At 31.0% G+C, this 26,450-nt stretch overlaps 3 protein-coding genes across 22 annotated transcripts; 2 read left to right on the forward strand and 1 right to left on the reverse strand.

Annotated features, from left to right (window-relative positions):
• Nucleotides 1-798: 798 nt before the first annotated feature.
• On the forward strand, nucleotides 799-6,458 carry LOC118039163 (uncharacterized). 20 transcript variants are annotated; one of them, XM_073410844.1, is made up of 8 exons: nucleotides 804-1,050; nucleotides 1,350-1,477; nucleotides 1,682-1,752; nucleotides 2,453-2,522; nucleotides 2,991-3,091; nucleotides 3,561-3,657; nucleotides 5,589-5,651; nucleotides 5,889-6,457. In XM_073410844.1, exons 5-8 carry the CDS (start codon nucleotides 3,067-3,069, stop codon nucleotides 5,995-5,997), a joined length of 294 nt encoding a protein of 97 aa, XP_073266945.1. In that variant the 5' UTR covers nucleotides 804-1,050; nucleotides 1,350-1,477; nucleotides 1,682-1,752; nucleotides 2,453-2,522; nucleotides 2,991-3,066; the 3' UTR covers nucleotides 5,998-6,457. The 20 variants fall into 20 exon arrangements, 13 of the variants coding, with proteins under 13 accessions (XP_073266934.1, XP_073266930.1, XP_073266927.1 ...); XR_012170503.1 differs by having other exon boundaries at nucleotides 799-1,050; nucleotides 1,350-1,443; nucleotides 1,550-1,752; nucleotides 5,589-6,458; XR_012170504.1 differs by having other exon boundaries at nucleotides 799-1,050; nucleotides 1,350-1,443; nucleotides 1,550-1,720; nucleotides 5,589-6,458.
• Nucleotides 6,459-7,845: 1,387 nt separating this feature from the next.
• LOC118039134 (ethylene-responsive transcription factor 1A) lies at nucleotides 7,846-9,017 on the reverse strand. The gene has a single exon (XM_035045746.1). The coding sequence runs from the start codon at nucleotides 8,923-8,925 to the stop codon at nucleotides 8,074-8,076; it is 852 nt and encodes a 283-aa protein (XP_034901637.1). The 5' UTR covers nucleotides 8,926-9,017; the 3' UTR covers nucleotides 7,846-8,073.
• Nucleotides 9,018-20,642: 11,625 nt separating this feature from the next.
• LOC118039050 (ethylene-responsive transcription factor 6) lies at nucleotides 20,643-21,930 on the forward strand. Its single transcript, XM_035045618.2, has one exon. It carries the CDS (start codon nucleotides 20,775-20,777, stop codon nucleotides 21,807-21,809), a length of 1,035 nt encoding a protein of 344 aa, XP_034901509.1. The 5' UTR covers nucleotides 20,643-20,774; the 3' UTR covers nucleotides 21,810-21,930.
• The last annotated feature ends 4,520 nt before the right edge of the window (nucleotides 21,931-26,450 follow it).

Genomic DNA, 26,450 nt, shown 5'->3' on the forward strand with positions numbered 1-26,450 from the left:
TATTAAAAAGTCATAAAAAATTCATAAAGCTATTAAAGGTTTATTATTTTTAATTTATCGTATCATAAATGGTGTTTATGCAAGTCTTATTTCTTTTTTCAAAAAATATTAAAAAATCATAAAAAAATTATAAAGTTATTATAGGTTATCTTTTCGGTGATAATTTATCATATTATAAATGGGTTTTCTTAACATTTTGGTGGAGTTTAATTATTTTTGTATTTCTTTATCAATTTTTTATGATATTTTACAAGAAAGAATGTACAACAACAATTCTTCTCCTTCTTATTATGATTTTATATTTCAAAAGAATTTTTGTTCTTGATAGAAGATAAAGGCAAGAATTAATTTATATATAGATTTAAAATACAATCTCATAACCATTTCAGTTTGTAATAAAAAAAAAAAAGAATTTATCATTCATCAATTTTTTAAGAATAAAATCATTAAATTAAATGTTATTGCTTTGTGAATGCTAAAAGTTTATTAGAGAGTATGGTAGTGTTTTTTTTTAAAATATTTTTTACTTGGAAATACATTAAAATAATATATTTTTTAAAATAATTTTATATACCAATACATTAAAATGATATAAAAAACTAAATTTGAAGCAAATAAAAAATATTTTTTTTAATTTTTTTTTAAATAATTTTAATATATATATATATATATATATATATAAACAAGTTTTAAAGAGGGCTCGAACTGAAGTTAGGCTCATCGCAGAATGCAGTCTTTATTTGATTTTATACGCTTAGTTTGGTTTTATTGGGCCCCCTATGCGCTGTATTATGGTCTATTTTTCAGAGTTAGAGACCCTCCTCCATCAACTTCTTTTTGGTTTCTTGGCTTCGCATTAAGTTCCACCTGGGCCCTAAATATATGCTGCTGAGCTACTCTCGTTTGGTCCTTTATTTCATTTTTTTAATGTCTGAATATTTGTAAGTTTTGAATCCTCAAGGTAATACTGGTATGCTGCCAAAGCTGTCACCTGATCAATTCCTCAAGCTCAAACAACTCACTGTGCTTGCTCTTTCTGCGACCAATAAGGTACTGGCTTTTAACATATGAGGACTAATGTTCGTGTTTTTTATTTGAAAGTTTACATCCTTGATTGAATTTATTGCTTCAATTCCCTTTATCGTGTGTATTTTGTTTCATGGGATTTCAGTTTGTGTTGCAAAATTAGAATTTTATGCCCAAGTTTTCCCCTTGCTTTATGTTCTACAGGATAAACTCTTGCTTGTTATCATATTGTCCTGTTGTTTTCATTAATGTATTTGTCGAAGGAACTAGAAGAAAAAAATGTGTCATTTTGCTGTAATAATTTTAGTTAGTCTCTCTTGTAGATTCTCTCTTACAATGAACTGCTAGAGGAACTTGAGGTTTGTAACGTGCATGAACTTGAAGACTTCCTCAATAATGAGTGCGTGTTTGCAGCAGGTCTCCCCTTTTTTGCATCAGCTACTGGAAACATGTATTTACCTTCCCTGTTAATTAATTTAGAATGGTCTTTTCATTTTACTTTTTTTTTATGGCATAATCAAAGGGAAGTTGAATCAGCTGGGAAGATGCTATTAGGTTTAATCAATCACCTTGGGAAGTCGTCTGTTTGGTTAATTTCTTTAAGTCTTCAATAAATGTTTTGAATTTAATGCTTGGTGGGTTATTTCATTTTCAGTTGCAATTTGCAGCAGGGAGGGATCTCATGCATGGCCAGGTTGGGAGAATGATAGATACATTGGGAATTTGGTTGGCTTATATTCCTTTTTTTCAAAAGAAATGCTTGACTTCCAGTATTTTACAACACATATCCCACTCAAAGAGTCTTGTTGAAGCTTATCTAGTCGTCGTAGTTTCTGCATTTCTAAGAAGGATTCCTGGGTAGAACATCTCTTGCTTGTCTAGGTGCAATGATTGTGCCTTAGTTCAAGTTATTTGCAATTAATAGACTTGGTAATTAAACATGGTCAGACTTGTTCCTGTCATGTTGATAGGGGCTTCACCTTACATTTCTTTTTGTCCATGACTTGGCATTATAAAGAAGTACATTTTTTGATAACATTTTTTTTTATTGATGTGCATCTAAATGGTTGAACTTATTAAATTACACGGTTACTGCATTATGTTCTGTTTAAGAAGTTGTTGGAGACAAATAATTTGATGTTGTATTCATTAATGTCTCCTTCTACATCATGCTTTGTGATCTTTTGCCTTCACTAACCCTAGGGGCAAACTTTTAAATAAAAGGTAATCTTAGGTGGTTTTGAGACCAATAATTTGCAGCCTAAAATAGGAATACCGAAGGAGATAAGCTGTTAAGGTGTCATGTTGCATGCATTATTAGAACTTGGCATCGTGATGTGGCCAAATACTACAGAAAATATGTTTTAATGACCTCCCAGTAGGTAAAACTGAAAATTTTGAGTTTTGTCTTATATTTCATAATTAGGGTCTTCTTACAAAATCAATTGAGATGTACAGTGGACTGACATGAAAGGGGACTCCTCTTACCATTGAAGGTTTTTTCCAATCATTCATTTAATTTTCATTCAATATTTCACAAGATCTTGAAATAAGGTAGATTAATGAAGAAACAAATGTTGTAGAATCTCTCATTTATGTTGAGTTATCCATTTTAGGTTTGTCATGGGTGAGTATGGATTTTGGTAGTCACACTGGATATCTGTTGGTTTCTATTGGCTTGGATAAGATCATGGAAATCAAATTGTCCTTTGAAACATTGTGCTGTTGTTGGAATCTATTGGATAACTTAAGCAACTGGTGTTCTGTGCAGTGTATAACATGTGATTTTGTTCTCTGCTTTGAGTTTTCCAAAATTTGTTATGTGTTTGCAATAATTTCACCAAAGCATGAATTCTTTCTAAATGCACCCCTCGCTCTTTTCCAATCTCCTTATAACTCCTTGTGTTTATTGCTTCTTGTAAAGTTAGTGTGCCCATGTGACAACCATTGCTTGCAACTTTCAGGTTAGCCACTTCAGACAGTTTATTTCCCTTGATTGAAGAAAAGATTAACTAGGCTAGTAAAATATGCCAGTTTGACATGGATCAGCAGCAGGAACTTCAAGGTCGAATTGATGAAGTAAAGAAAAATAATCATTTTAAAGTATAGGCTAAATCCACATATTACTTTATGAGTGTTTTCTTGCTCTTTTCTGCTGTAATTTGACTCCTAAATCTCTGGCTCAGTGATCCCTGTGGCTTTGGAAAACCAATCATGAAAAATAGAAGACAATTGAAACTTTGATCATGTTAAATGTTTAAGTTCATCATTCTTAGGTATTAAACAGATACATTTCATTCTATATAAAACACAATGATGAAGTTCTTTCCATTGAATTTCCAGATTATGTGATACTTTAAGGGACATTGAGGGGGAAAAGAAATTGCTCCCACCTTTCCTTTCTTGTTTCTGTTCAAATTTTTTAGTAACCATGAATCTTGAACTGTATGTTCCTGAAAATTATATGCATAAATATAATTTCTTATTAATTGTCATATGGAACGTTTTTTTTCTTTTTGGTTGGCAAAAATCAGAGTCCAAGCAGGGCCTTTGTTTCTGGAAAAATGTTGATGGTTTTGGCTATCTTGGTGGACTAATGGAACAGGAAGAGGATCTCATCCGATCCAAGAGGTAATCTATTTTAATGTTGTGTCCTATATGGTATGCTGCAAGTGATTCATTTCAGGCAAACAGTACTTTCCATCAATATTGTCAAATATTTGGATAGGGGGGGTTAAGTTGATTAATGAGGCAACTAAGCAAGATATTTTTGTATGATTTGTAACCTATAATCATGCATTTGAGCCTCAGAAATTGAAGTTTTCATGTCCTCTTGTGGCTTAAATAGTGCAAAGTAAGCTGGTTGTCTAACTTTTTATAACTGGCAGCTCTAACCAATTTGATCCATGACATTGTTGGGCATGAAATATGCATATAATTAATGAAACAGAATGTGGCACTATGACCTTGCTTCTTACTTAAACCTTTCTGATTTTATCTTATACGAGTTCACTTAAATATTGCAATGACATGATAGATATGGTCCAAGTTGGTTCATACAGAAAATACAAAAAATAGGAACAGGGCAGCACATGTCCTGGCTCATTGTGCACCAATCATTGATTCAATTATTGTAATAGACATTTCTACTTCTTATTGAAGTTCATTGATGCTTCCTATCAATAAAGAATTATAAAAAAAAACTAAATCCTTAGTAAAACACTGTGGAGGAAGACTCCGTGAATTGCTACATTGAATTAATGTTTTTGCCCGCCACAGTGACAGCCAAGTAAGGATAAAATGATCTTTTCATAAGGTTTAATTAGCATTTTCAAATTGAATGGGGTAAAATGGCATCTTCTTGTTTTTATTCCATAGTAAAATTACTTATTTGCCTTCTAAAAAAAATTGCCTAATTAGCAGGGGTTTCATGGTCTTTTCTATTTTGTTAAAACATTTAAAAGACTAAATTACCCTTAAAAGGGCAAAAAACAAAACATGTTGTCGAGAGCTATTTTTTGTCACTTTTTTTTTTTCATGATTCTCAATTTGTATGAGGAATAGATTAGTCTTTTAACAAATCACAAGTATTATAACAAAGATAAAGTTGTCAGTGCCTATTATGCACACGTCAGTGAGTGGATGCCACTCACGCCCTTTGGGCAACACGTGAAGCGGCATTCGACGATCAAAAATAGCCATCCGTCATGTCTCCTAAAATGTCATGTGGCGGCGCAACAATTGGTGTGGAGCATGCATTTCAATGTGTGAGGGTTTGGCAGCGATAGATTTTTTTTCTCCTCCCTCTCTTTTCTCTCTCCTGCCATAGGGACTCGTTCTTGACCTTCTAAAATCAATGTCCTTTAGTTTGTATTTATTTCAATTTTAGCCCTTATTATTTTTTATTGCTATTTGTGTTTATTTTTATGCTTTTCAAAGATTTGTTTTTCAATTTCGTCTCACAATATTTTATTTTATTTATTTATTTATTTTATTCAATTTGGTCCTTATTTTTTATTGTATTTTTTTATTCATTTCTTGATTTATTTATTTTTTTAATTTTGTCCCCTAATATTTTAGTTAAATTAACTTGAGCTGACTCGAGTGTTTTTTTCTAACGTTTGTTTTTTTTTTTCAAGTTCATCATTTGATATAGGTTGTTGAGCCTTGAATTGTATGATTTTTTTTCTTTTTTTTTTTTGCATCGGTATTCCAATTTCATATCTTAGATCGCGTGTTAATCAAATTATCCCCTATTAATACATGTTATTATCTCCTCGATATGCCTTTTTATGTTGGTAAAAGTTTGGCCGTAGCATAGTGCGGGTAACCATGCCAGCAAACACTACAGCTTAATCACTGTCTCCTGCCTGGTCCTCTACATGTTTGACCTTTGCGCATCGGGTTGTACTTCAGTTTAATGACTATAGTGAGGTGTGGCCTGAATGATGCGATGGTCAATTGGATTACTGCAGAGAGTGATTTTCTTTGGTCGACTCACAGATTGCATGTCTTCCATTTTATGTCTTACTGATTTAATCTCGTTAATTTCCAAATTGCAGGAGACGGTCCCACCACAATTACAGTCGAGGAAGGCCAGTATACCCTCATTGTGTCTCCCAGTGGTAAAACCATTTTTTTCTCATGGCATACTAGAATTAGGATTTACCTTGGTACACCTGCATAGTCTCCTCTCCGTGGCAAGTAATTTTTGTTTATTTTTACCTTGGTATATATCTTCCAGCAAGTATTGTGGATAGGATGAGAAGCCAGGCTTGTCTGCTTTAAAAATCTGTTTTTGGTAATTTGACTGACTTTGCTGCAATCAACTATGACAGAATTATTATTAATATTTATTGTAGGAATGGCTTGACTGTCTGTGTGAACGAAATTATATTAGGGCTTTTTGAATGGTCGAAACCCAGCGATCCACGGACCAGCTTCGTGTGCTCATGCCCTTGCGTTCGGTGAAAGGTCAGCATGGTAAGTCAAGTCAAAGATGGAAAGTCAAAAGGGTTTGGGGTAGATTCCCAATGCCCTATTGCATGCAAGAACTCTTGGACCGTACAACAGTCTTCGCTTGCGCTGCTGTGCACGTGCGCTTACAGCTGTGGTTCGGTTTTGACGCGACCTGGTTTTGTTGTGGCGGTTTATTGCCAGTTTCTTTCTTTTTTTTTTTCCCTGATTCTTTTCGTCTCTTTAATATAACTGAAAGGGGATGAGAATGCTTTTCGAGAATCGGAAAGGTGATCAGATGCGCAGTTACACGAATAGCTTTTTCCAGATAAATAAGAAACACAATTTTCACATCAAAGAATTAATTTGAAATTGTCTTGTCTTAGACAAGACAGACACGTGTGGTTTCTCTTTTTTAACCGACAACAAAGGAAAATAGAACTAGAATGAATGTTGCGGGAAGTCTTTTTGTGTGTACTTAATTAGGCGCCTATTGCAAATTTTTTCTCATGTATTTTTTTCATGCTACTTCAGTCAATCTTTAGAATCATAGCTTTTAAAATCTAACCCCTGTGGATAAACCTGGGATTCGATTGATCATGAACTAGAATTAACTAGGTTTAAAAAAATAAGAGAATGCAAAAAACTGAATGATTTAATAAAAAAATCTAAATTGACTTGATGATCTTATTCAAGACTCAGTTAAAAATTAAATTATAATTTATTTATTGACTATTTATTTATTTATTGTAACAAAAACAATGTCATTTTGTTTTATATTAAAAAAATGAAGGTTATTTCGAAATAATCTTGTGATTTGGTCAAAACTCGTAACCTGAGTCATGAGTCCAAGTTCATTATCGATTGAGTTTAAAAATTATATTTGAACTTTTTATTTTCTATAATTGTTATGAAGTTATGATAGGTCAAATATTATATTCTATAATTAGCTAACAAAAATATGGTGAAAACATGTCGACAATATAATATAAAGTTAACCTTGCATTTGTGAAATTTACAAAAACATTCGGATTTTGTTTAAGCTTTGTTGAACGATAATTTTTTGAGTATTCAAGTTATAACTAGTTAAATTATATAAATTAGAGCTTGGTTCTATTAAATCAAATGTTATATTATTAAACAATTAAAAACAATATTATATCTCTAAAAATATATTCTCTGATTTTTTTTTACACTCTTTCTCCCTCTCTTTTAATAAACTCTTTCTCGCCATCTCTAACTTGATCTATTCCTCTTCACATTTTTCTATTTCAATACTCTTTTGGTTGTTGTAAAAATGGTATGCGTATGCCGATTTTATGTACAAATCATAGAAAGAAGAAATAGCCATCAATAAATTAGAATTATAAGCAAAACTTTGACTAAGAAAAATAGATTTTGATTAGTTTAGCATTTTGTTTTAGTATAATGTACAAAAAACAAGAATTGAAATCAAAACTAAAAACTTTTGATGGGTTTTCTTGTTGATTAACAAGGATGTGAATTATATATGGGATGTTTTCTTGTGTTTTTTTTTTTTTAATTACACTTATGCATATAGTTACCTATATTCTTTTATCATATTTTTTTTTGGAATAAAATTGTCTCCCAAACTAAATGAAAAGTCAATTTTCAAAACCTAAAAGATGAAAAATTAATTTGAGAAGAATTGAAAAAACTAGAACAAACCTAGAGAACATTGAAACAAAGAAAAGTTGTGAAAAAAATAAAACTAGAAAAAATAACAGGTAGAAACTAAAAAAAAAAATAAACCACCTCCATAGAGCCTTCTAATTGATTTTATGCGTTCATCATTTTGAAGTTTCTAAGTACTCAACTATAACAATACACAAGCAAATGAAATTAAGAAATAAAATGTGGACCAAAGATATTAAAAATGATATGTTTTCTCTTTTCGTTCCAAGAAAGATTTCGTCTAAAATAAATTAAATAGCAAAAATCTATTCACAAATCAAACATCCCTTCTTATCCCAATGGGGATTGCATTTTTTTTTTGGTCCCCTTCCCCTCACAATTTCAGAAGAATGCGAATTCCCACATTGTTATGAGTTTTTCACTTTCCAACATTATCTAGATAACCAATAATTGTTCGCCATGTGTACCCACCTGAGACCCCACCCCATTCCTCATTTCCAATCCAGCTTGGGCCACCACCGTAGCAGTACCCGCCGTGCCACCAACCTTCTTCCTCTTCAGGGACGCACTCTCCACCGACGACGACGGCTCCGGCGAAGACCTCTTCGAAGTCACTCGAACCGGGTCAGGCTCGCCGGAATTCACCCTCAACGGAAAATTCAACAACGCCCTCGACCCACGCATTCTATAGGCAGCACGGTCGTAAGCCAACGCTGCATCCTCCGCCGTCTCGAATGTCCCCAACCAAACCCGGGCCCCATTCTTCGCCGGGTCCCTAATCTCCGCCGCGAACTTCCCCCACGGCCGCTGCCTCACACCCCGGTAATGCTTCCCCTTGGACGGAACCACCGCCGGCTTAGCTATCGGAGCCTCCGTGCGCGGAGGGGATATCGTCCAGTTCTCAGAGGGTTCTAACTTCACCGCTGGAAGACTGGGCTCAATGAATTGATCGGCTTTGAGTGACGGGACCCACCCAACGGTGACGGCGTCGCGGAGGACACCGTAAAGGAACATATCCTCAGAATCATCGACTTTGAGGGGCAAGTCTCCCCAGTTTTCTGTTAAGCAAGGGTACAAGCTGCTGAAACTTGTGCTCCGGCAATAAACAGGGGCTGGAGTACAAGTAGCAGGGGTGGTTGCTGCCGCTGTAGACATTGCACTGTTAGTACTTGCTGGATTAAAGCAGCTGCTGGCAGTGGTAGGAGAAGTAGGTTCGCCTAGCAAATGCATGCGAACAGATTCAAGAAAGGCATAATCGGACTGATCAAGCAAGTTCTGTCTGTACATTTTTACTCGTATTTGTGTGGGAAGAGGGAGAGATTTTGATCTGATGATGATGTAATGATTTTGTTGAAGTCTTTCCTGGGGAGGATTTGGGGGCATTTATAGGGAGAAAGGTGCATGTATTTAACATTTAGGAAAGTTGAGGTTTTTTAAAAATATTAATTTAATAAGTGGTGGGCTTGGTTTCGTTTTCGTCACGTGTTTAAACTTCGCGAGATTTGTTGGGAGTCTTTGACATGACAGGGATGATGTCATTCAGTCTTAGAGCAGCAAACTGTTGCTTGTCTCTTTTCTTGTCCATTTGCCCGCCTTGTAATCGCCGAGTTTATAATCAAGCAGCCATATAAAAAACACATGATAATCTTGCAATATTAATTAAGCAAATATACAAACTTGCAAAAGATATAGAAAAAATAATTTTAACATGCAAACTAAATAAATATTAAAATTATATTTAAATAAAATTATTTTAGAGTACATACTCATTAAAGTCCTTAAAAAATATTCAATTTAAATTTTTTATTATTAGCAAGGATTAATCATTTATTTTTAAAAATTTATTGCTTCTCAGTTAAATTTAAATGCTTAAAGACTTTCTTCAATGAGTCTCCCAATAACTCTTTTTATTTAAGTTTACTCTTAAACAGAAGAATATATACACAAAATTGATAATGATTCTAACAAAATGATTAGATGATTAAATAAATGGATCTATTTGTTTAGTTTATAATGATACAAACATAAAAAAAAAATATGGTAATCTTGCAATCATTATAAAAAGTTACATATATACTAAGTAAATATATAAACTGGAAATAGAAAAAACAATCTCAGTAGTACATAAAGTATTTTAAGTTAAAATAAAGTCTAAAAAAAAACTTGAAAAAAAATAAATAGAATATATAGTTGAGTGAATTTAAATTATATATAAACCTGAAAATATTTTAATATATAGTTGAATGTGAATTTAAAACCATATCAAGTAAATAAATAGAATATTATTCCAATGAGATATTCGATGCAAAAAAAAATGTTTGAAAAAACTATTAAGACTTCACCCAAAGAACTATTAATTTCTTTTGTTAAATGATATAGAATCCACAGTATAAAATAATTTAAAATAACTAGTGTGCGAACATGATATATATAAATTTAGAATATATATATATATATATATATCTTTTTAAACCCTAGTTTGGATTGTCGGTGCCAATCCTCATTTTATTGATTTTCTCTTATAATTTCTTTTATATGGATGAGATTTTCCTCGTCTTTTTATGTAATTATTTCACACCATCAGAGAGCCCTATTTATATGCTTTAGCTCATTGGTTAATTTTTTTTTTTTTTTTTGGGTTTTATTCAATATTAGCTAGCTTGATGCACGCTTAATCATGCAAACAGTCAAATTGATAAAGGCAATTAACAAAATTCTCATTCTTTGGTGTTCCAACATAACCTGCTTCGAATGCAGAACATTTTTTTTTCCTTGTTTAAATTTAGGAATCAATACAAATGATGAGATTTGGGAACGAGGATGGATGGGCATGCCTCCCTAATTAATATCCAAACCCCACAAAAATCAATTACTTGAAATCTTATATATTCATGTATTATATCCACGTTAAAAAAGGAGTGATTAATTTTTGAAAACCTTAAAAAAGACATGAAAAATTCTTGTTGGCAGCATAAATATGTTTGTGCAACAATAATATATAAGTTTCTCCATTGTTTTTTTTTTTTATAGTTATCATATCTAGTTAGAGATTTGATCTGATTCAAGGCTCGAGTTATGGATTTTTTGTGTGAACTTTAAACAACTTTATTTGTTTTTTTAATAAAACAATAGTTTTTAACTAAAAATAAAAAAAAAAATCCAAAGAATTAGACCTGGTTAAGTCTCAACAGGATTTAACCAAGTCAATTAGATTAGTTATGTTTATTAAATTGGCAAAACTCCAAACCAATTCAAAATGAACCTGATTAGTGAATTACTAAGTTAATTTATTAGGACGCCCAATGTAATAATTATAGTTTTTTCAAGGTTTTTATTGTTCTTTATTTTGTTTTTGTTCGTATTCCATGTTTTCAATTATTTAAGTTTTACCATGTCTTCTTTTCCGAGTTTACTTTACAGCAAGATGTATTTTTGTCATAAAAGTGAATCAATTAACCTGAGAAGAAGAAAAAAAAGAACAGGAGGTGTTAGTAAAAGAGGAGAAATCAACTCCTAAAATAAAAGAAAAGAAAAGAAAGAAGAGAAATAATTTTTTTTTTTTTTAAAAGGGTAGAAAAGAGGGGCATGTCGACTAATCGGCGACCTGGGAGGCTAAAAAAGCATGAAAGACAGAAACCATGCAGCTTGCAAGAAAGATACATCCGCCCTGGACACTTTGCTAGATTTTCAATGGATGAGGATAAGTCTCCCACAAAGTCAATGTTCCATTAAGATAATCAATCCATGAACGTGACACACATTATAATCAGATTGCACTCACTCCATCTCTTCTTTATCTCACCTTCGAGGAAGGTGCTCATCTTTATATGGATGCCCTCTCTTTTTTAAACCATTTTAATATTAATTAAGGAGGATTAGCTTCGAAATCTAATTGGGATTCGCCCTCTTGCTATGGTACTTTTCGACTTTTTTAATTTTTAATTTTTTTATATATATCTAGCTTGTGTTGTTTTTATATTGCCACTTGTGGCCAATCTTTTATTATTCGAAAATTGGCGGCCTTAGTTTAATATTTTGATGGGGCTAAAAAGAAATGCATTGGCTAGTTGGGCCTCGTCGGCTAGGCAAGGATGCTAATTCGTTCCCCAGCTCATAATGACACTTTATTAGTTACGACTAATGGCCGATGTCAACACATTAGGAGCTCTAATTCTACTTGTCGTTTTATTCATTCAAGCAAAATCCCGATTGGACAGTTTTTTCAAGGGCAGCTTGCACAGCTTAGAACTTCCAGCTGAGAGTGTTAAGATTAAAAAAAAAAAAAAATTATTTACCCGTGGATGAATATTGGCACGTGTAATTGCTTTTTGTATGGGACACGAATTCTCAATTCTAAAAATAGACCGAGTGGATTTGCTAAAAGTATTGCGTCTTCGCCCTTCACACATGCAGGACTCATCAGAGAGTTCCATATTAGCGTAATTGTAAAATCCAGAATGGCTTGACTGGTCGACCTCAAATATATTCGAAACAAGACCTAAACCAGTACGAGTTAAAAAAAGGAAAAAAAAAATCATAGCTGACCAAGCTAAAAATCCACTTCGAGCCATTGAATTGATAAACCCAGAACCTGTTCTGAAAAAAAACTTGGCTTTTAACCCATTGATTTTTTAAAAAAAATATCAAAAAAACATTGTTTTGTTCATTGTTAATTACTAGGCCGCGTAAAAATATAAATGGGTGTTGTTAATTTTTTTTAAAAATAAAATATGAATTGAAAGTTTTACCTGTGTTTGAGATAAGATTAATTATCATATATATTAAAAATTTTAAAAAATATTTTATGTCTCGTTTAATCTAACAAGCCAAGAGACAAATTGGCCGTCCGATTAAAATGATGATTTGGCTCAAAAAACTTATTAATGTTGTCGTTCTTTTAATCAAGCTTGAATGTGAAACAATGGATCATAAAGGATTAAATCGGGAGAAAATTAAAAATTTCTAGGACTAAATTAAAGAGCTTTTAAAAATCAAGGAACTAATATAAAAGAAAAGGGAATGGTGTTTAACTTGTAGGCGTGAGGAAAGGCTTGCATCTTTTGGGCGACATATGAGCCTTTCTTCAAGCTCCTATTGATATGTTGTTAAAATCATCACGAAATCATCTTACTTAGAGGTGTATGTATCATATGAAGGTTTATGTGGCTCTTACAACTCATTCTTCTTTCCTCTCTTTTTTCCCTCTCATTGCCTTGGTTTTCGTTATTGTATTATGTTATTCTTCTCTCCATGCTTTAGTGTTTTCTATTCTTTAATTTTACTCTATTTACTCTTAATCTTTTAAAAAATAAAGAATACGAACATTATTTTGAAAAATGAATCACCAACAAGATACAATGATTAACACGCAAAAAAATTCAAAATAATTATAAAACGTAAATCTTGATCAACAGAGCATCAAATGATAAAATTAGAATAAAAAAATTTCAATGACTTAAGAAAAAAAAAAAGACAAGACTTGAAAGCACCTTTTTATCTTAAAACAACAAAAGGGCTATTCCTTCTAATCTTTTTTAAATTTTGGTCTTTTATTTTAAATTTCATTCAAACAATAAAATCAAATTCTTTAATGTGGAATTGAGCACTAATCTAATTTTATAAAAAAAAATTTAATATTGTAATAATCATATAAAAAAATCAATTAAAATAAATTATCAACTCAAAATATTAACAAACCATTAATATAAGAACTAAATAAAAATAATAATAACCTAACACATTAGACTAAACAGCTTTTTGCACAATTTCAAATTTTTTTTTTTTTTGCTAAAATTGAGTTTGGTTTGTACTTTCTGGATCGTTTTGATGTGCTGATATCAAAAATAATTTTTAAAAAATAAAAAAAACATTATTGGCATACTTTTCGGCACAAAAAGCTATTTAAAAAGAAATAGCTACCAAACTCCCAAACACTTTCTAGATGTTTTTTTTATATATATAAAAAAAATAGCGCATCCTTCAAGAAATTTGCCCACAGAACATCAGCAAAACAGGGACGTTGAAGCTGACCGATTCCGTCAAACTTTTCTCTCTTAATGAAGAATATTTGACTTTCCATTATTAGTAACCAAACCCTATTTGGCTCCTCACTACGTGCCAACGAACAGCACATGCGTGCACCCCTAAACTTTGATTTTTTTTAATTCTAGCCTAGAGAAAAAATTAATAAAATAATATATTATAAAACATATTTTTAAAAATAACACAGTTTTGTAAATTATATTTATGATTTATGAGCTTACAAATTATAAATTTGTCCAGCACAAGATTCAATAAAAAAAAATTAAAACTACATCAATATTTTAATAATAAAATCTTCAATATTGTTCAAAAAAATTTGATGAGACAAATTCAATAATACCAAAAATAATTATTAATAATAATTGAAATGATCACATAAGTAATCCAAAAACAACTAAGCTCTTCCACTTTTTAAATGATTAATAAACTCATTTTATTTAATATTTATAATTTATTTGATATCATTAAATTTGTCTTTTTCGATAAATTTTTTTACGATAATAGTGATTTTGTCATCAAAATTTTGGTGTTCTTTTATAATTTTTTTTTTATTTATACTATTTTTTTAAATAATTTTTTGTATATATTATTTTATTGAGGATTTTTTTTTTAATCCCAGGAAACTCCCTAAATTTATCGTGAAACGACAAAAGAGTTAAATGCAAGCAGTTTCCTGTCTTGGAAATTATTTTCAGAGCTCCTCATAAAAAAACATCGAAACTTCACCACGTGTTTTAACCAGGGGGCTGCCTGGATCCTTCTTGCCTTGCATTTGACTTGACCAGCCTATCAATCTGCACTCTTGTCTTTTAAGTATTGTCTTAAACGTCATCATGTCAGTTCATGTATTTGGATACAAATACAATTGCTTGAAATATAATCTTATATCCCCAATTACTTTATGATCGTTTCAACGAAAAAAAAGTATGGATTGATTTTATTTTATTTTAATTTTGAACACATTTAAGATTTAGCAAAGCCCAAAAGCATAGGATCTGGATTTATATTTCAAATTCAACAACTGATTTTTAATTTAATGATCAAAATCAGATTAGAAAAAGTAAAACAATTCATAACAAGTTAAGTTGTTGTATTTTATTCTTGTTATGCAGTGAGTCATGTTCATTTAATTTAAATCCAATAAGAGAATCTCAATTTAAAAGGATTTGGATCAAGGTGGTGGTGGTGGTGTTATTTAATGGTGCCCTAGTGAAATTAAATTAACACTTCTTTTACACTCGTTGCCAATTTAAATATATTATTAGGAATTTAATAGTAATTATATAAAAAAACATTAAATTAATTGTTTTTTTTAAATTATCAGAACAATCTTGCCACACACAAACAAACATAATCACGCTTATATGTAATCAAGCTACGTACGTACTTTGAAATTATCCAATTAGTTAGTTTCAATGATTAGTTTGATACATGAACATTGAATGTGCCTGCTAAATATAGAAATTCTGGGCTTAATTAACTAACAAGGTGAAGGCTTTGACCACGCAAAATAATGAAAGTCTTTAAATCATAAAATATAGGGTCAAGTTGAGACTTGACAGACGATTTTAATCTTGAAATAGCAATTATAAAATCCCGTTATGAATTCAAAAGAAATGGCTGCTTACATTTCACAAGAAGCAAATGTCAGCATTGTTGAATTTTTGCTACTTGGAAGCTATCTTTCACACTATGGAAAGGTGATAATAATGCCATGCAGCCGTGTTGCAAGCAAATACTTCTTCATTGATGTGCTATAAATATTAATTTAATGTGTGTGTGAATGTGTGGTTTATAGCGATTTTATGGCATATTGATGATGACGATGATTGTTACAGCGAACAGATGTTAACGAATACAGACAACAAAAATTGACTCTATTTTAATATGATTTTCTGAATATTGCTATAACCGTGGATGTAATTATACAATTAAAAATAAATCTATGATAACGTTAGCATGATATATTATCAGATGTAGAATGTTTGCATTCAATTCTCAGTTAAATTCAAGATGATATGGGTATCGTTTTACTAGATCTATTATAATTGAATTTAACAATTAACTAAATTCAAAATAATATAAATCTAATAAGATATCAAATTTAATATTTTTATGTTTAGCCTAAATGCTATGAATTTGATAAACAACTAGACTCTTAGTCCAATTGGTTTTTTATGTCAAACATAATGATTTTTTTATTTCTATAAATATGCAAATGATTTCTTAAGGGAAACATCAAACTTATTATCTTTTTAATGAAATGTAATAGAATACCATCTAGAACATAAGACTTTTTTTATTTCTTTTTTTATTTAAAAACAAAAAGTATATGTTTTTATAATATTATTATATTTTTTCATTAAAAAGATATTTATTTAATCATATAAGAGTCCTCACACCTATTAAAAAAAAAGCTGGTAGTAGCCAAAAGCTACTTTAATTGGCTAAACATAAGTACAAGCTACCAAACTTTTTAGCTATGAAAAATAAATGAGATTATCATGATCAATTAATTAATTGATAATTCATCCCAAAAACTACCTATTAAAAAAAAGTTGGTGGTAGCCAAAAGCTACCTTGATTTGCTAAACACCAAGTACAAGCCACCAACCTTTCTAGCTATGAAAAATAAATAAGATTATTATGATCAATTAATTAATCGATAATGCAGCCCAAAAACTACCTATTAAAAAAAAGTTGGTACTAGCAAAAAACTATCTTGATTTGCTAAAACACCAATTACAACCTACCAACCTCCTTAGCTATGAAAAATAAATGAGATTACTATGATTAATTAATTAATCGATAATCCAACCCAAAAATTCTATTCTTGGGCTACTTGAATTTTTAAAAATTCATCATTATATATATATATATATATATATATATATATATGTAATTCAAATGTTAATGAAGATTTCCAATTAAGGCTTAAAAGAAGATGAAACTTCAAGGAAATAAAGAAATTAAGTCAAAAAGATTTATTAACCAGAAAAAAAAATAAAACATAGTGAAAAATCAAGGATTTATGTGTGTTCTATAATATTTTGATTTTTGTTGAAGGAAATGAAATAGTACATCAAAAAGATAATTGAAGATTTGTTATCATTTGATTCAGTTTTTAATGATATTATTGCTAAAATTATCTAAAAGGTCATCCAGTAACAGTACAAGAATATTAAAGTAAGGTAAAACAATCTCATTCTATTAGAATATTTTACCTTCGATTTAAATAATGTCATAAAAATATAAAGTATAATAAAATTAAATAAATAGACCATTCACATAAACTATATGTGTATTTAAATTGTATTTGTTTAAATATTCTTAGAAAAAAATACCCCATCTCTCCAAAAAAAATAGTACTTTATTTTAAAAATTACTCTTTAAATCTAATTATTGATAATATTTTATATACCAACTTAAACGCATATATATTCAATTGATAAAAAAAAAAACCCAAAATTATTACAAAAATACTACTACAATTGATTTAATATCTAAGTGAAATATTATTACAAATTTACAATTTCTCTCTAGAAATTTTTTCAAATACTGCAAATCATCAACAAAATATATCACAATAGCCTCATCTTTCTCTTATATACTCATCTTCTTCTTAAACATATCAATAATAATAATAAAAAAAAACATAAACAACTTAATCAAAATCCAATATAGAGTGTCTTTTTATATCAAATCACGAAAACCTAAATTTATAAATAAAAATATCTCTAATATTTAAGATCTAGAAGTCCAATTTGAACTTCTGTCCAAATGATTCTATACATAGGGCATCAAATGAACTGAACATAGGCATCATCGTGATTGAAACTTGGATCCAAGAAGTGAGTTGTGCTCAACGCTCCGAGAGAGGGGAAAAGAAGAGGAGAAGAAAGGGGGAAAAAGAAAAACATAAAAAGAAAGGATATATAAAAAAAAAAGCAAATGACATATTTTAGTAATTTTTATTTTTTTTTTATAATCAGAACTTGGATTTTACTTTCAGAGTAATTTTTTAAAAGATAAAAATAAAGCGTTATCACACTAAAATGATGCAAAAATCAAGATAATCTTCCTATATTTTTATAACATTAATCATTACTATTACCAACAGAATCAACAAAGGGGGGAGCAAAGCAAGAGAGTTTTACCAGTTCCTGAAACGGTCCCGTTTGGAGAACAAATGGTGCTCCGGGTGGATGATGTTTGCCGTGTAGGTGGTTGTTGGACTGGGCTTGGTTACTTGTGTGCAGGTCGGGCTTTCTTCTGTAACTACAATTAGGAGAAGAAAAAGCCCATTAAGAAATCGTTCTCCATAACGCCGGCCTATTGGGTTTAGTCCACCAATTCGAGCCAGCCATCTCCACCTCACTCCCTCTTCAAGATCTTCATGAAATCGTCAAATAAATCACTGATTCAAGATCCTCGGTTCTTCTACACATCACAAAATCCAGAAAATCATACGCAGACCCCTTATCATCCTCCGTAACAATCTCTATCTCTGTAAATTTGAGAATATTATTGTTTTTTTTTTTGTAAGTAAGATCATAATGTGTATATGCACGTATGACATGGGAATTTTTTTTGTAAAAAACCTAAATGGTGGTGCCTTGAGGGCATTGGCATACTCTCATCTCTCTGCTTTGCTAGAAGCTATAAAATTATTTATGCCCATGGCGCCTGTGTATCATCTTGCCAGCATCTCTAATATGCTCCAAGACATGAATTCTGTTTGGAACAATCAAAGAAAATCCATTAGCTCGGAGAAACTTAACGGTCAAAACACGTCTTCAGGGAAGGAGTGCACAACAGATTCCGGGGAAGTAAATTTCAGCAATATATTGTCATCCGCCACTTCTTTTGAGAGGTCGTCCAGCCCTCCAAATTTTATTTTTATTTTTATTTTTATTTTTTAAGATGACTTTGATCTTCAACAGGGATATTTTAGGTTGAGTCATGCTCCATTAGACAAATATATGCAGACTGCTCTGAAAATTAGACTGCTCAGTCAAGTCATCTCATCCATCACAGCCCGAGTAAAAGCATCATAAGCAATGCACTCAACAACAACGTGCGCGCGCGCGCGTGCTTATACAATACTATAATCTATGCCTAAATATTCAAGAATGTGTTTTAATATGAAGTTCACATTAATGAAGTCAAAATAGATGTTACTTATTTTTCAATTACCACATTAAAATGTTCTATTTAGACTTTCTTTTTTTCTAAGTCAATGATAAGGTAGAAAGTATCAATCCTATATGTTCATTAATAAATCGGTAGCCACCTTTAAAAATCTTGTTAAGGGGCTTCATTTATATTATTTACTACAATACCCCTATTTGGGATAGCAGTCCAAACCAAAGGCTGGTTAAATTTTAATTTTATTTTTATAATTTTAGATTTTTTTGATCTATTAATGTAAAAAAAATTAATTATTATTTTAATATATTTTAAGTAATAAGTACTTTAAAATGTAATTGCTATCGCATTTTCAAACATCTTTAATGTCCAATTGATTCAATTAATAACATCAGTTAAATTAACGGGTTAAGGATGAACATAAGGATAAATTATGGGTTTAACCTATCTTTTTATTATTATATTATTATTGATGGAGGTTGTTTTTTTTTTATTTCATAATTAATTTTAACATAATTTATTGGTGTAATTTGTAAGTGAATAAATAGAAAAAGATTTATATCCTACATTAGAAAAAAAAAAAAAACTCCCTTCTAAATATTTATAAATGTGAGTTTCTATAGTATTGTAAATTAAATGTATATACGGTAGATGGACTCTTCTAGTGAGTTTTCTAATGCTATTATAAATATTTTAAAAGATAGTATTTTCAGGTTTTTAAATCAATTCTTTATTTGTTTTTATACCCAAATAATTTATAACATAATCCCCTCCATTTTATAATAGTAAAAATATATGCAAATTTCAAGTTATGCAAGGAAACGGTGGATGAAAAATAACAAAAGAGTATCAATCAATATATCCTATGATTTAAGGGCTGAAATTAGAAAAAAAAAATCATCAAAGTCAATGAAATAAACCTATACTTCAAATGGTTTAAATTGGGATTAATATGTAGAAAGATGTTTTGTTACACCTTTTCCATCAAACAAAGAGGATTATAGGGTTAAAAAAGAAAAGAAAAGATTGTTTTAGCATTGGTATTTTTGTTGGGAAGGCAATTGTTTATGTGTTATCCACGCGAAGCGGACATGATTGGTGTAAAGATGTTCAAGATGCAAACAAGTTTAATAAAAAAAAATTATATGACCAAATCAGAGCTCATCCACTCATACAATGTATTAATTATTCAACAATATTCAATTCATTACCTCCTTACTTTACCCTTTTTTATTCGCATAATGCAATGTCCTTATTCTTTAGGCGTTGTTTAATAGTTTGGTGTGGTTTGAAGATGATTTTTTAAAATTTCAATTTTTTTTAAGAAAATTTTAAATTAATATTATTATTGTTGTTAATTATTTTAATATATTAAATATTAAAAAAATCTAAAAATTATTATTTTCATATATTTACATGCAAAATACATTTTAAAACCACACTTTATCACAGTGACCAACAAGCGCCCCACACTTTAACCTCACGTTCGTGCTGCGCTCTTGGAAGCAACCAGGAAGGAAGAAACACGCTACAGATAAGTTAAAATGCCTTGGGAAACTTAAAAACATAACAACAAATCATATAGCAGTAAACGACAGAAAAAAAAGAGGCTAATAAAGCATGCAGTTCGTTTCTAGTTCAATCACTGGCCATCCATCAAATCGTCTCTTGACCAATCCAACGGTTCAGAATCAAGACTCTGAAATAGATAGAGACAGCAAAACGGGAATAGGAGGCTTCCTTCCTCGGTCAAAGAAGCTCCGTGGAAAAGTCCCCCTTTCAATTTCATGTGGATATAAATACCCTTTCCACCACCCATTCCACTCCATCCTCATCTCCCTGAGTATTTCCTCCTCTACAGAAAAAGAGAGAGTGCCCATTTCTTGAGAGATTAAGAGTTACCTCTTGTATTGTTCTTGGAAATCTTGAAGCTTTGCTCGATCAATATGTCAACAGAAGTATCAACAGCCTTAGAGTTCATTAAGCACCACTTGCTTGACGATCTTCTTTCACCTGTTGCTACCTCCTCCTCAGCTTCTTTTTGTCAATTTTCTACCAACACTGAAATTTCTACTTATGAGACTCCAAGCTGCTGCTCACAGACTTCGACTTCTGACTCTTCCACTGCATTTCCTTATTTTCTAGATTCTCCTGGCCCTGATTTCTTCGTATTCTCTTCCGATTTTATCCCTGCTCAAGATAACAAGACCAACATCTTCGAGTTTGAAGCTAAACCTGAAATCATCGATCTCTTAACGCCAAAACCCCTCGATTCAACCTCCCACCTCAATTCCCAACCAAGCAGCAGCAGCAGCAGCAATAGCAGTCACTTGTTCGAATTTGTGAAACCACAAATTATTTCTCATCCGGGCAACAATTTCTTCTATGAAGAATCAAAGCCTCGAGTTGAACCAGCTCGGAAACCGTCATTGAAAATATCGCTGCCCAGCAGAAAATCCGAATGGATCCAGTTTTCTAACACGAACCCGCAACCCGTGGATGATAATTCTGGTGTTGCTATAGAAGAAAAAAAGCATTACAGAGGAGTCCGACACAGGCCATGGGGCAAGTACGCGGCAGAGATACGGGACCCGAACCGGAGAGGTTCACGTGTGTGGCTAGGAACCTTCGATACAGCTCTCGAAGCTGCCAGAGCCTATGATCGAGCTGCCTTCAAGCTGCGCGGGTCCAAAGCGATTCTCAATTTTCCATTAGAGGCTGGGAGGTGTGATGTACGCGCCAACGAAGAAGGTGAAAGGAAAAGACTTAGAGAGTGTGACGCGGAAGAGAGAGAGGATGTTAAGAGGGTTATGCGCGTGGTTAAGAGAGAGGAACCCGAGAGGGATGTTCCGCTGACGCCGTCATGTTGTGCGGCCGTGTGGGATATATGTGGCGATTCAAAGGGTGTATTTAACGTGCCCCCAATGTCTCCGTTATCTACTCACCCGCCGTTGGGATTTCCACAGCTTATGGTTATTTGATTAGAATTGAATTGCCGTTTTTCTTTTTATTTTTTATTTACTTGAGTTTGTTCTTTTAAGTGTACATATAGAAACGGAGGGAAAAAAATGCATGCACTGTAATAAATTATATTTCCCGTAATCGCTATTTCAGTCCTCATTATTAAAAAAAAAACACCTCATGGTTCCAAGGTTTTTGCTTATACAACACAGCTTTGAATTTGATATCCTATAATAATAATAATAATAATAATAATAATAATGTTAATTAAGCTATAACTCATCAACGCTTCAAATATTAATCTAATTGCACAAATAAATGCGAGTAATATTTCGAATTATCGATTAATTTTTTGATTTTAATAATTTAATTTATTTTTATTCACCATGATAATGGATAGCTATATACTGAAAATAAATATGAACTGAAAATTAGAGATTAGTGTGAACTTTTTTTTTCTATTGAAGGATTCATAAATTTTTTTATAGCCCACAAGTTTTTTTTTTATTGGAATCTAGGGTTTTTTTATATGTAAAAAAACAAAACACTTTTGAATTTATAACATAGAATGTTCGTAGATGAGTTGAGATTATCACAAAACAATGGGAGAATGAACTCTGCTATTAAATCTAAGATTAATTTTTCTTAGTCGATCATCATCAAAATCTTCAAGATTAACACAGATGGATCAAGAGAACATACGGCAGCTAGTGACACTACTATGATATCTGAAATCAGCCAGGTTTTTCTTGGATGCTACCACTGCATTAATTCACTGGATATCCCCCAGTACTCCCTTCAAATTAATTAAATCTTGAGCTCGATGTCATCTTCTTCATCTTCATCTTCTTCTTTTCTGGGACCAGCTTCCACACGTAAATTGCAGGATATATAAACTCGAAGAACAAAGCAATTACTGCATGCTTACTATTTAATTAACTCAGATCGCCATCTAACTCCATTATCAATCCTCTTTTTTTTGTCTGTTTTCTCTCCCTCATATCAGCCAGTGGTTGCATTTTCTCATCTCTTAAATATGACCCCTTTGAATTCATTTACTGCAAGTGTATTTCATAGCTATCGTTTCAATCCACATCAAGAGCTCCGGCACTCAAGGCCGGTTGATGACATCTTTTCATCGCTCGGGAATTCGTCTAGGGTTTTCAGTCTGGAAGTTAATTCATTTACCACAAAAGGTTTCGCTTTAACTTTCAACCTCAAGTATATTTACGCAAGCATGATGTAGGATAGGATATCATGCTTCATCAACAAGACCACAGGCAGACACCTAAATCCCTTGAGAAAGATTATTTTTTATTTTTTTAAGTGTACATGAATCTGAAGATAGATACCAGCCGGGTTTCATGGCGGATTGCTGACGATACCATAGCCAGAAAACTGAAACTCTATATCCTAACCATGTAGGAGGCGGCTAAGTTATTTAGTATGAGTTTGTATTTAAAGTGGAGGTTGAGGTTTAGATGTGAGATTTATTAAAAAAAAAAAAAAAAATAGTTTTTTATGGTTGAGGTTTGTGTATAAATAGGTTGTACCCAACCACAATCTCAACCACAAAAGTAAAAATAAACACACTCTTAGTAGATGGTCACATAATAAAAGCTTGAAATTAAAATATATTTTTTGTTTTTTTTTTTAGGTTTAAGTTTTATAATGGCTTATGTAATGATTATTTAAGATTTATATAATTATTAACATTAAAATTTATAAAATTAATTAAAATATATATAAGTTGATACAAATACCTAGTTATAAAAAAAAAATTTAAAACTTTATAGTTTTGGTTTAATTTCTAGAAGTTGAACATTAAAGCAAATCTGATCCGAAGCTGTAAGGAAGATTTCGCATTAAATATTCGACATCTGTCTGATTAGTCAAAATCTTTGTGTACAGAATTAATGGATCTTCCAGGTGACTTGTTCCTCTTTCTGTATGTAACTTGGTAGGTTTGTTTTATATGATAAGACTTGTGAAATAATAATGTCCAAGAGAAATAAATGCACATGAATCAAGTATTTAATGCCGTGGGGCATGCAGATGCAGATGCAGATGTAGGGTCTGGATGAATTCAAATTGTCTTACCCCATTTTTGTCACATTTAAAATACCATAATGGGGAGGTATTTTAACACGTGTCCCTTGTTACTAGAGTCATCATCATTTAAAATATCGAAGGAAAACGTAATCACCAAATCTTGCTGGATTTCTGATTTCAGATCCATGCAGCACATGAGCTGTGAATTACATTATTTTATTTTAATATTTTTTTAAACCGAAACCTTCTAGATCATATTTTTAAAATAGTAAATTAGAGGTTATTTATTGCAATGAACCTGTTATAGCAGGCTGATAAAATTAAAAAACACTGTCAAACAACAACACCTACAGAAAATAATAATAATAATATAGTTTACCTCAAGTAACATATATTAATATTACTAATATATTATCTTTATGTAATCACTCCCATATTTAAAATTTTTAAAAACTAGTTAAAATTGATAGATATGACCTTTTGGGTTGACCAATCTCATGGTTATCGGCTATTTGGCCATGTCAAGAATTGGGTGGCCTGCGTCAACGTAAATTTCTGGACATATCCATTTGGGCATTACTCAAAAGACTTGGTTATTATATTTTCTACTCTTATAGCTATTTGAGTAGAGATTAAGGGTCATCAGATAGTTATTGGCGTGACTTGAATGTTTGGTATTGTGTTTTATTTTTTTTTATTAAATTTTTTTTAATGTTTTTAAATCATTTTGATCTGTTGATGTAAAAAAAAATTAAAAAATATTATTTTATTGCATTTTCAAAGAAAAAATACTTTAAAAAATAATCACTACCACATAAGAAAAACGATATATATAGCCATGTGTTAATCTATTAAGTATACTAGGTATATATAAATATGAGAAATATATAAAAATGAGAAGACTAAGAAAAAGAAGAAGAAGCGCTTGAACCTTAAGACCTTTCTATTCTTTACATGGCGACAAAACTTTGCAAGTTTTATGAGAAAAAAGGCAATTTGATCCATTCATTTGCCCTAAATTGCTTCTGAGATTGTTTATTATGAGAAAAATGTATTTGATAGTGATGGATTAATGTATATTGTGTGAGCACGATTACATCGGAACTAAAAACATCGTCGAGAGTGTTTAAAAAATGTGGTATCCATTTTTTGAGTAGATGAAGTGCAAGTCGTCAATATTATTCAAGTGGAAATCGGATTTACATCTAGAGAAAGAACATCTTTGCCTGGATGGCATGAACACTTGTCTGTTCAGGCAAGTCTTTCAAGATTGGATTTTGTTTGTGTAATTTAATTGCCTAAATAAAAACTAATTGTATGTTTTTCGTGGTGAGCTGCTATTGAAGATTGTGACCCCGAGAACATATATATATATATATATATATATATATATCAAAAAGGAAAAGGGACAATATGCATATGGCACACTCGCCGACACGTAGGAGGCTCCAGCATCCTTATGGTGACCCGTCCAGTGTCTCCTACCATTCAAAAATTGCCCCTCCTATCATTTAAGAGTTAACATGGGTTCACTTATGCTTTTTTTCTTTAAAAAATCAATTTATTTCAATCTAATCATTCACACTTTTTCATACTTTTTTTTTAATAATATTATCTTAATCTTGTATTCATTATGATGAAATTTTTGAATTCAAATGATTTAATAAAGCTTTTATATATATATATATATATATATATATATATATATATATATATAAAATTTCATCCTATAATATTTAAGTTGTTTGGTAATTGAGATAAATTGAATTTTAATTTTTTTTATTTATCTCTTTTTGATGTTTTGTTTTTTGTAAGATTATTTATTTATTGTTATTATATATTTTTTAATTATTTAAATTATAATTGAACCAATAACTTGAAATTTAGATTTATTGTTATTTATATATAAAAAGGATTATCCATAGACATCGAATAACAAGCAATAAATCTAATATATAATTAAAACTTGCTGTGTGGTATCGTAAATTAGGTTGTCAGTGTCTGAAACATCCCAAGTTTGGAAATGATATTCACCGAGAGAGCCAAAACAAAGAAGAAGAAGAAGAATATCAATCATCAAACCACTGACTTTTATAAAAAATAAAAATAAAATAAAAAACCCTGAAGGTACATGCATCGTGGTGGATGGCCATAATGGTCTGTCTCCCGCTCTCCAAACAAGTGAGCTACTTAAATATTTCATCATTTTCTTCACGATAACATGACATGTTTCTCTCTTCGCTTCTAGCAAACTTCTACTTTATTTTTTTATTATTATTTTATAAGAGATGGTCGAGCATGTAATGATTAAGAGTATTATTGAGGTTGTCTTTTAAATTGTTTTTTTTTTGTTTATAAATAAATTAAAATACTATTTTTTTATTTTTTGAATTTATTTCTAACTTCGGTATATTAAAACAATTTAAAATCATTAAAAAAAAATCAATTTTAAATAAAAAAATTAAATCTTAACCAAACAGCGTTTACGGAATTTATATATCATGAAACAAAACTGTGGATCTAATTAAAAAAAAGAAAAAAAGTCACGTTTCAGTCTATCAAACATCAGTTGAAAATTCAACACCGGCACTTGGTCAAAGTCACAGTGC

The sequence above is a fragment of the Populus alba genome, chromosome 1 (genome assembly GCF_005239225.2).
Source record: "Populus alba chromosome 1, ASM523922v2, whole genome shotgun sequence".
NCBI classification, from domain to species: domain Eukaryota; kingdom Viridiplantae; phylum Streptophyta; class Magnoliopsida; order Malpighiales; family Salicaceae; genus Populus; species Populus alba.

Excerpts from the sequence above, each read along its gene's own strand:
- LOC118039163 (XM_073410826.1), top strand. The coding sequence starts at position 1,399 with ATGAACTTGAAGACTTCCTCAATAATGAGTGCGTGTTTGCAGCAGGTC. Across the intron at positions 1,478-1,681 it reads GCATCAGCTACTGGAAACAT|TTGCAATTTGCAGCAGGGAG; the intron begins GTATTTACCTTC and ends TTTCATTTTCAG. Across the intron at positions 1,721-3,560 it reads GGGATCTCATGCATGGCCAG|AGTCCAAGCAGGGCCTTTGT; the intron begins GTTGGGAGAATG and ends GGCAAAAATCAG.
- LOC118039050 (XM_035045618.2), top strand. The coding sequence starts at position 20,775 with ATGTCAACAGAAGTATCAACAGCCTTAGAGTTCATTAAGCACCACTTG.
- LOC118039134 (XM_035045746.1), bottom strand. The coding sequence starts at position 8,925 with ATGTACAGACAGAACTTGCTTGATCAGTCCGATTATGCCTTTCTTGAA.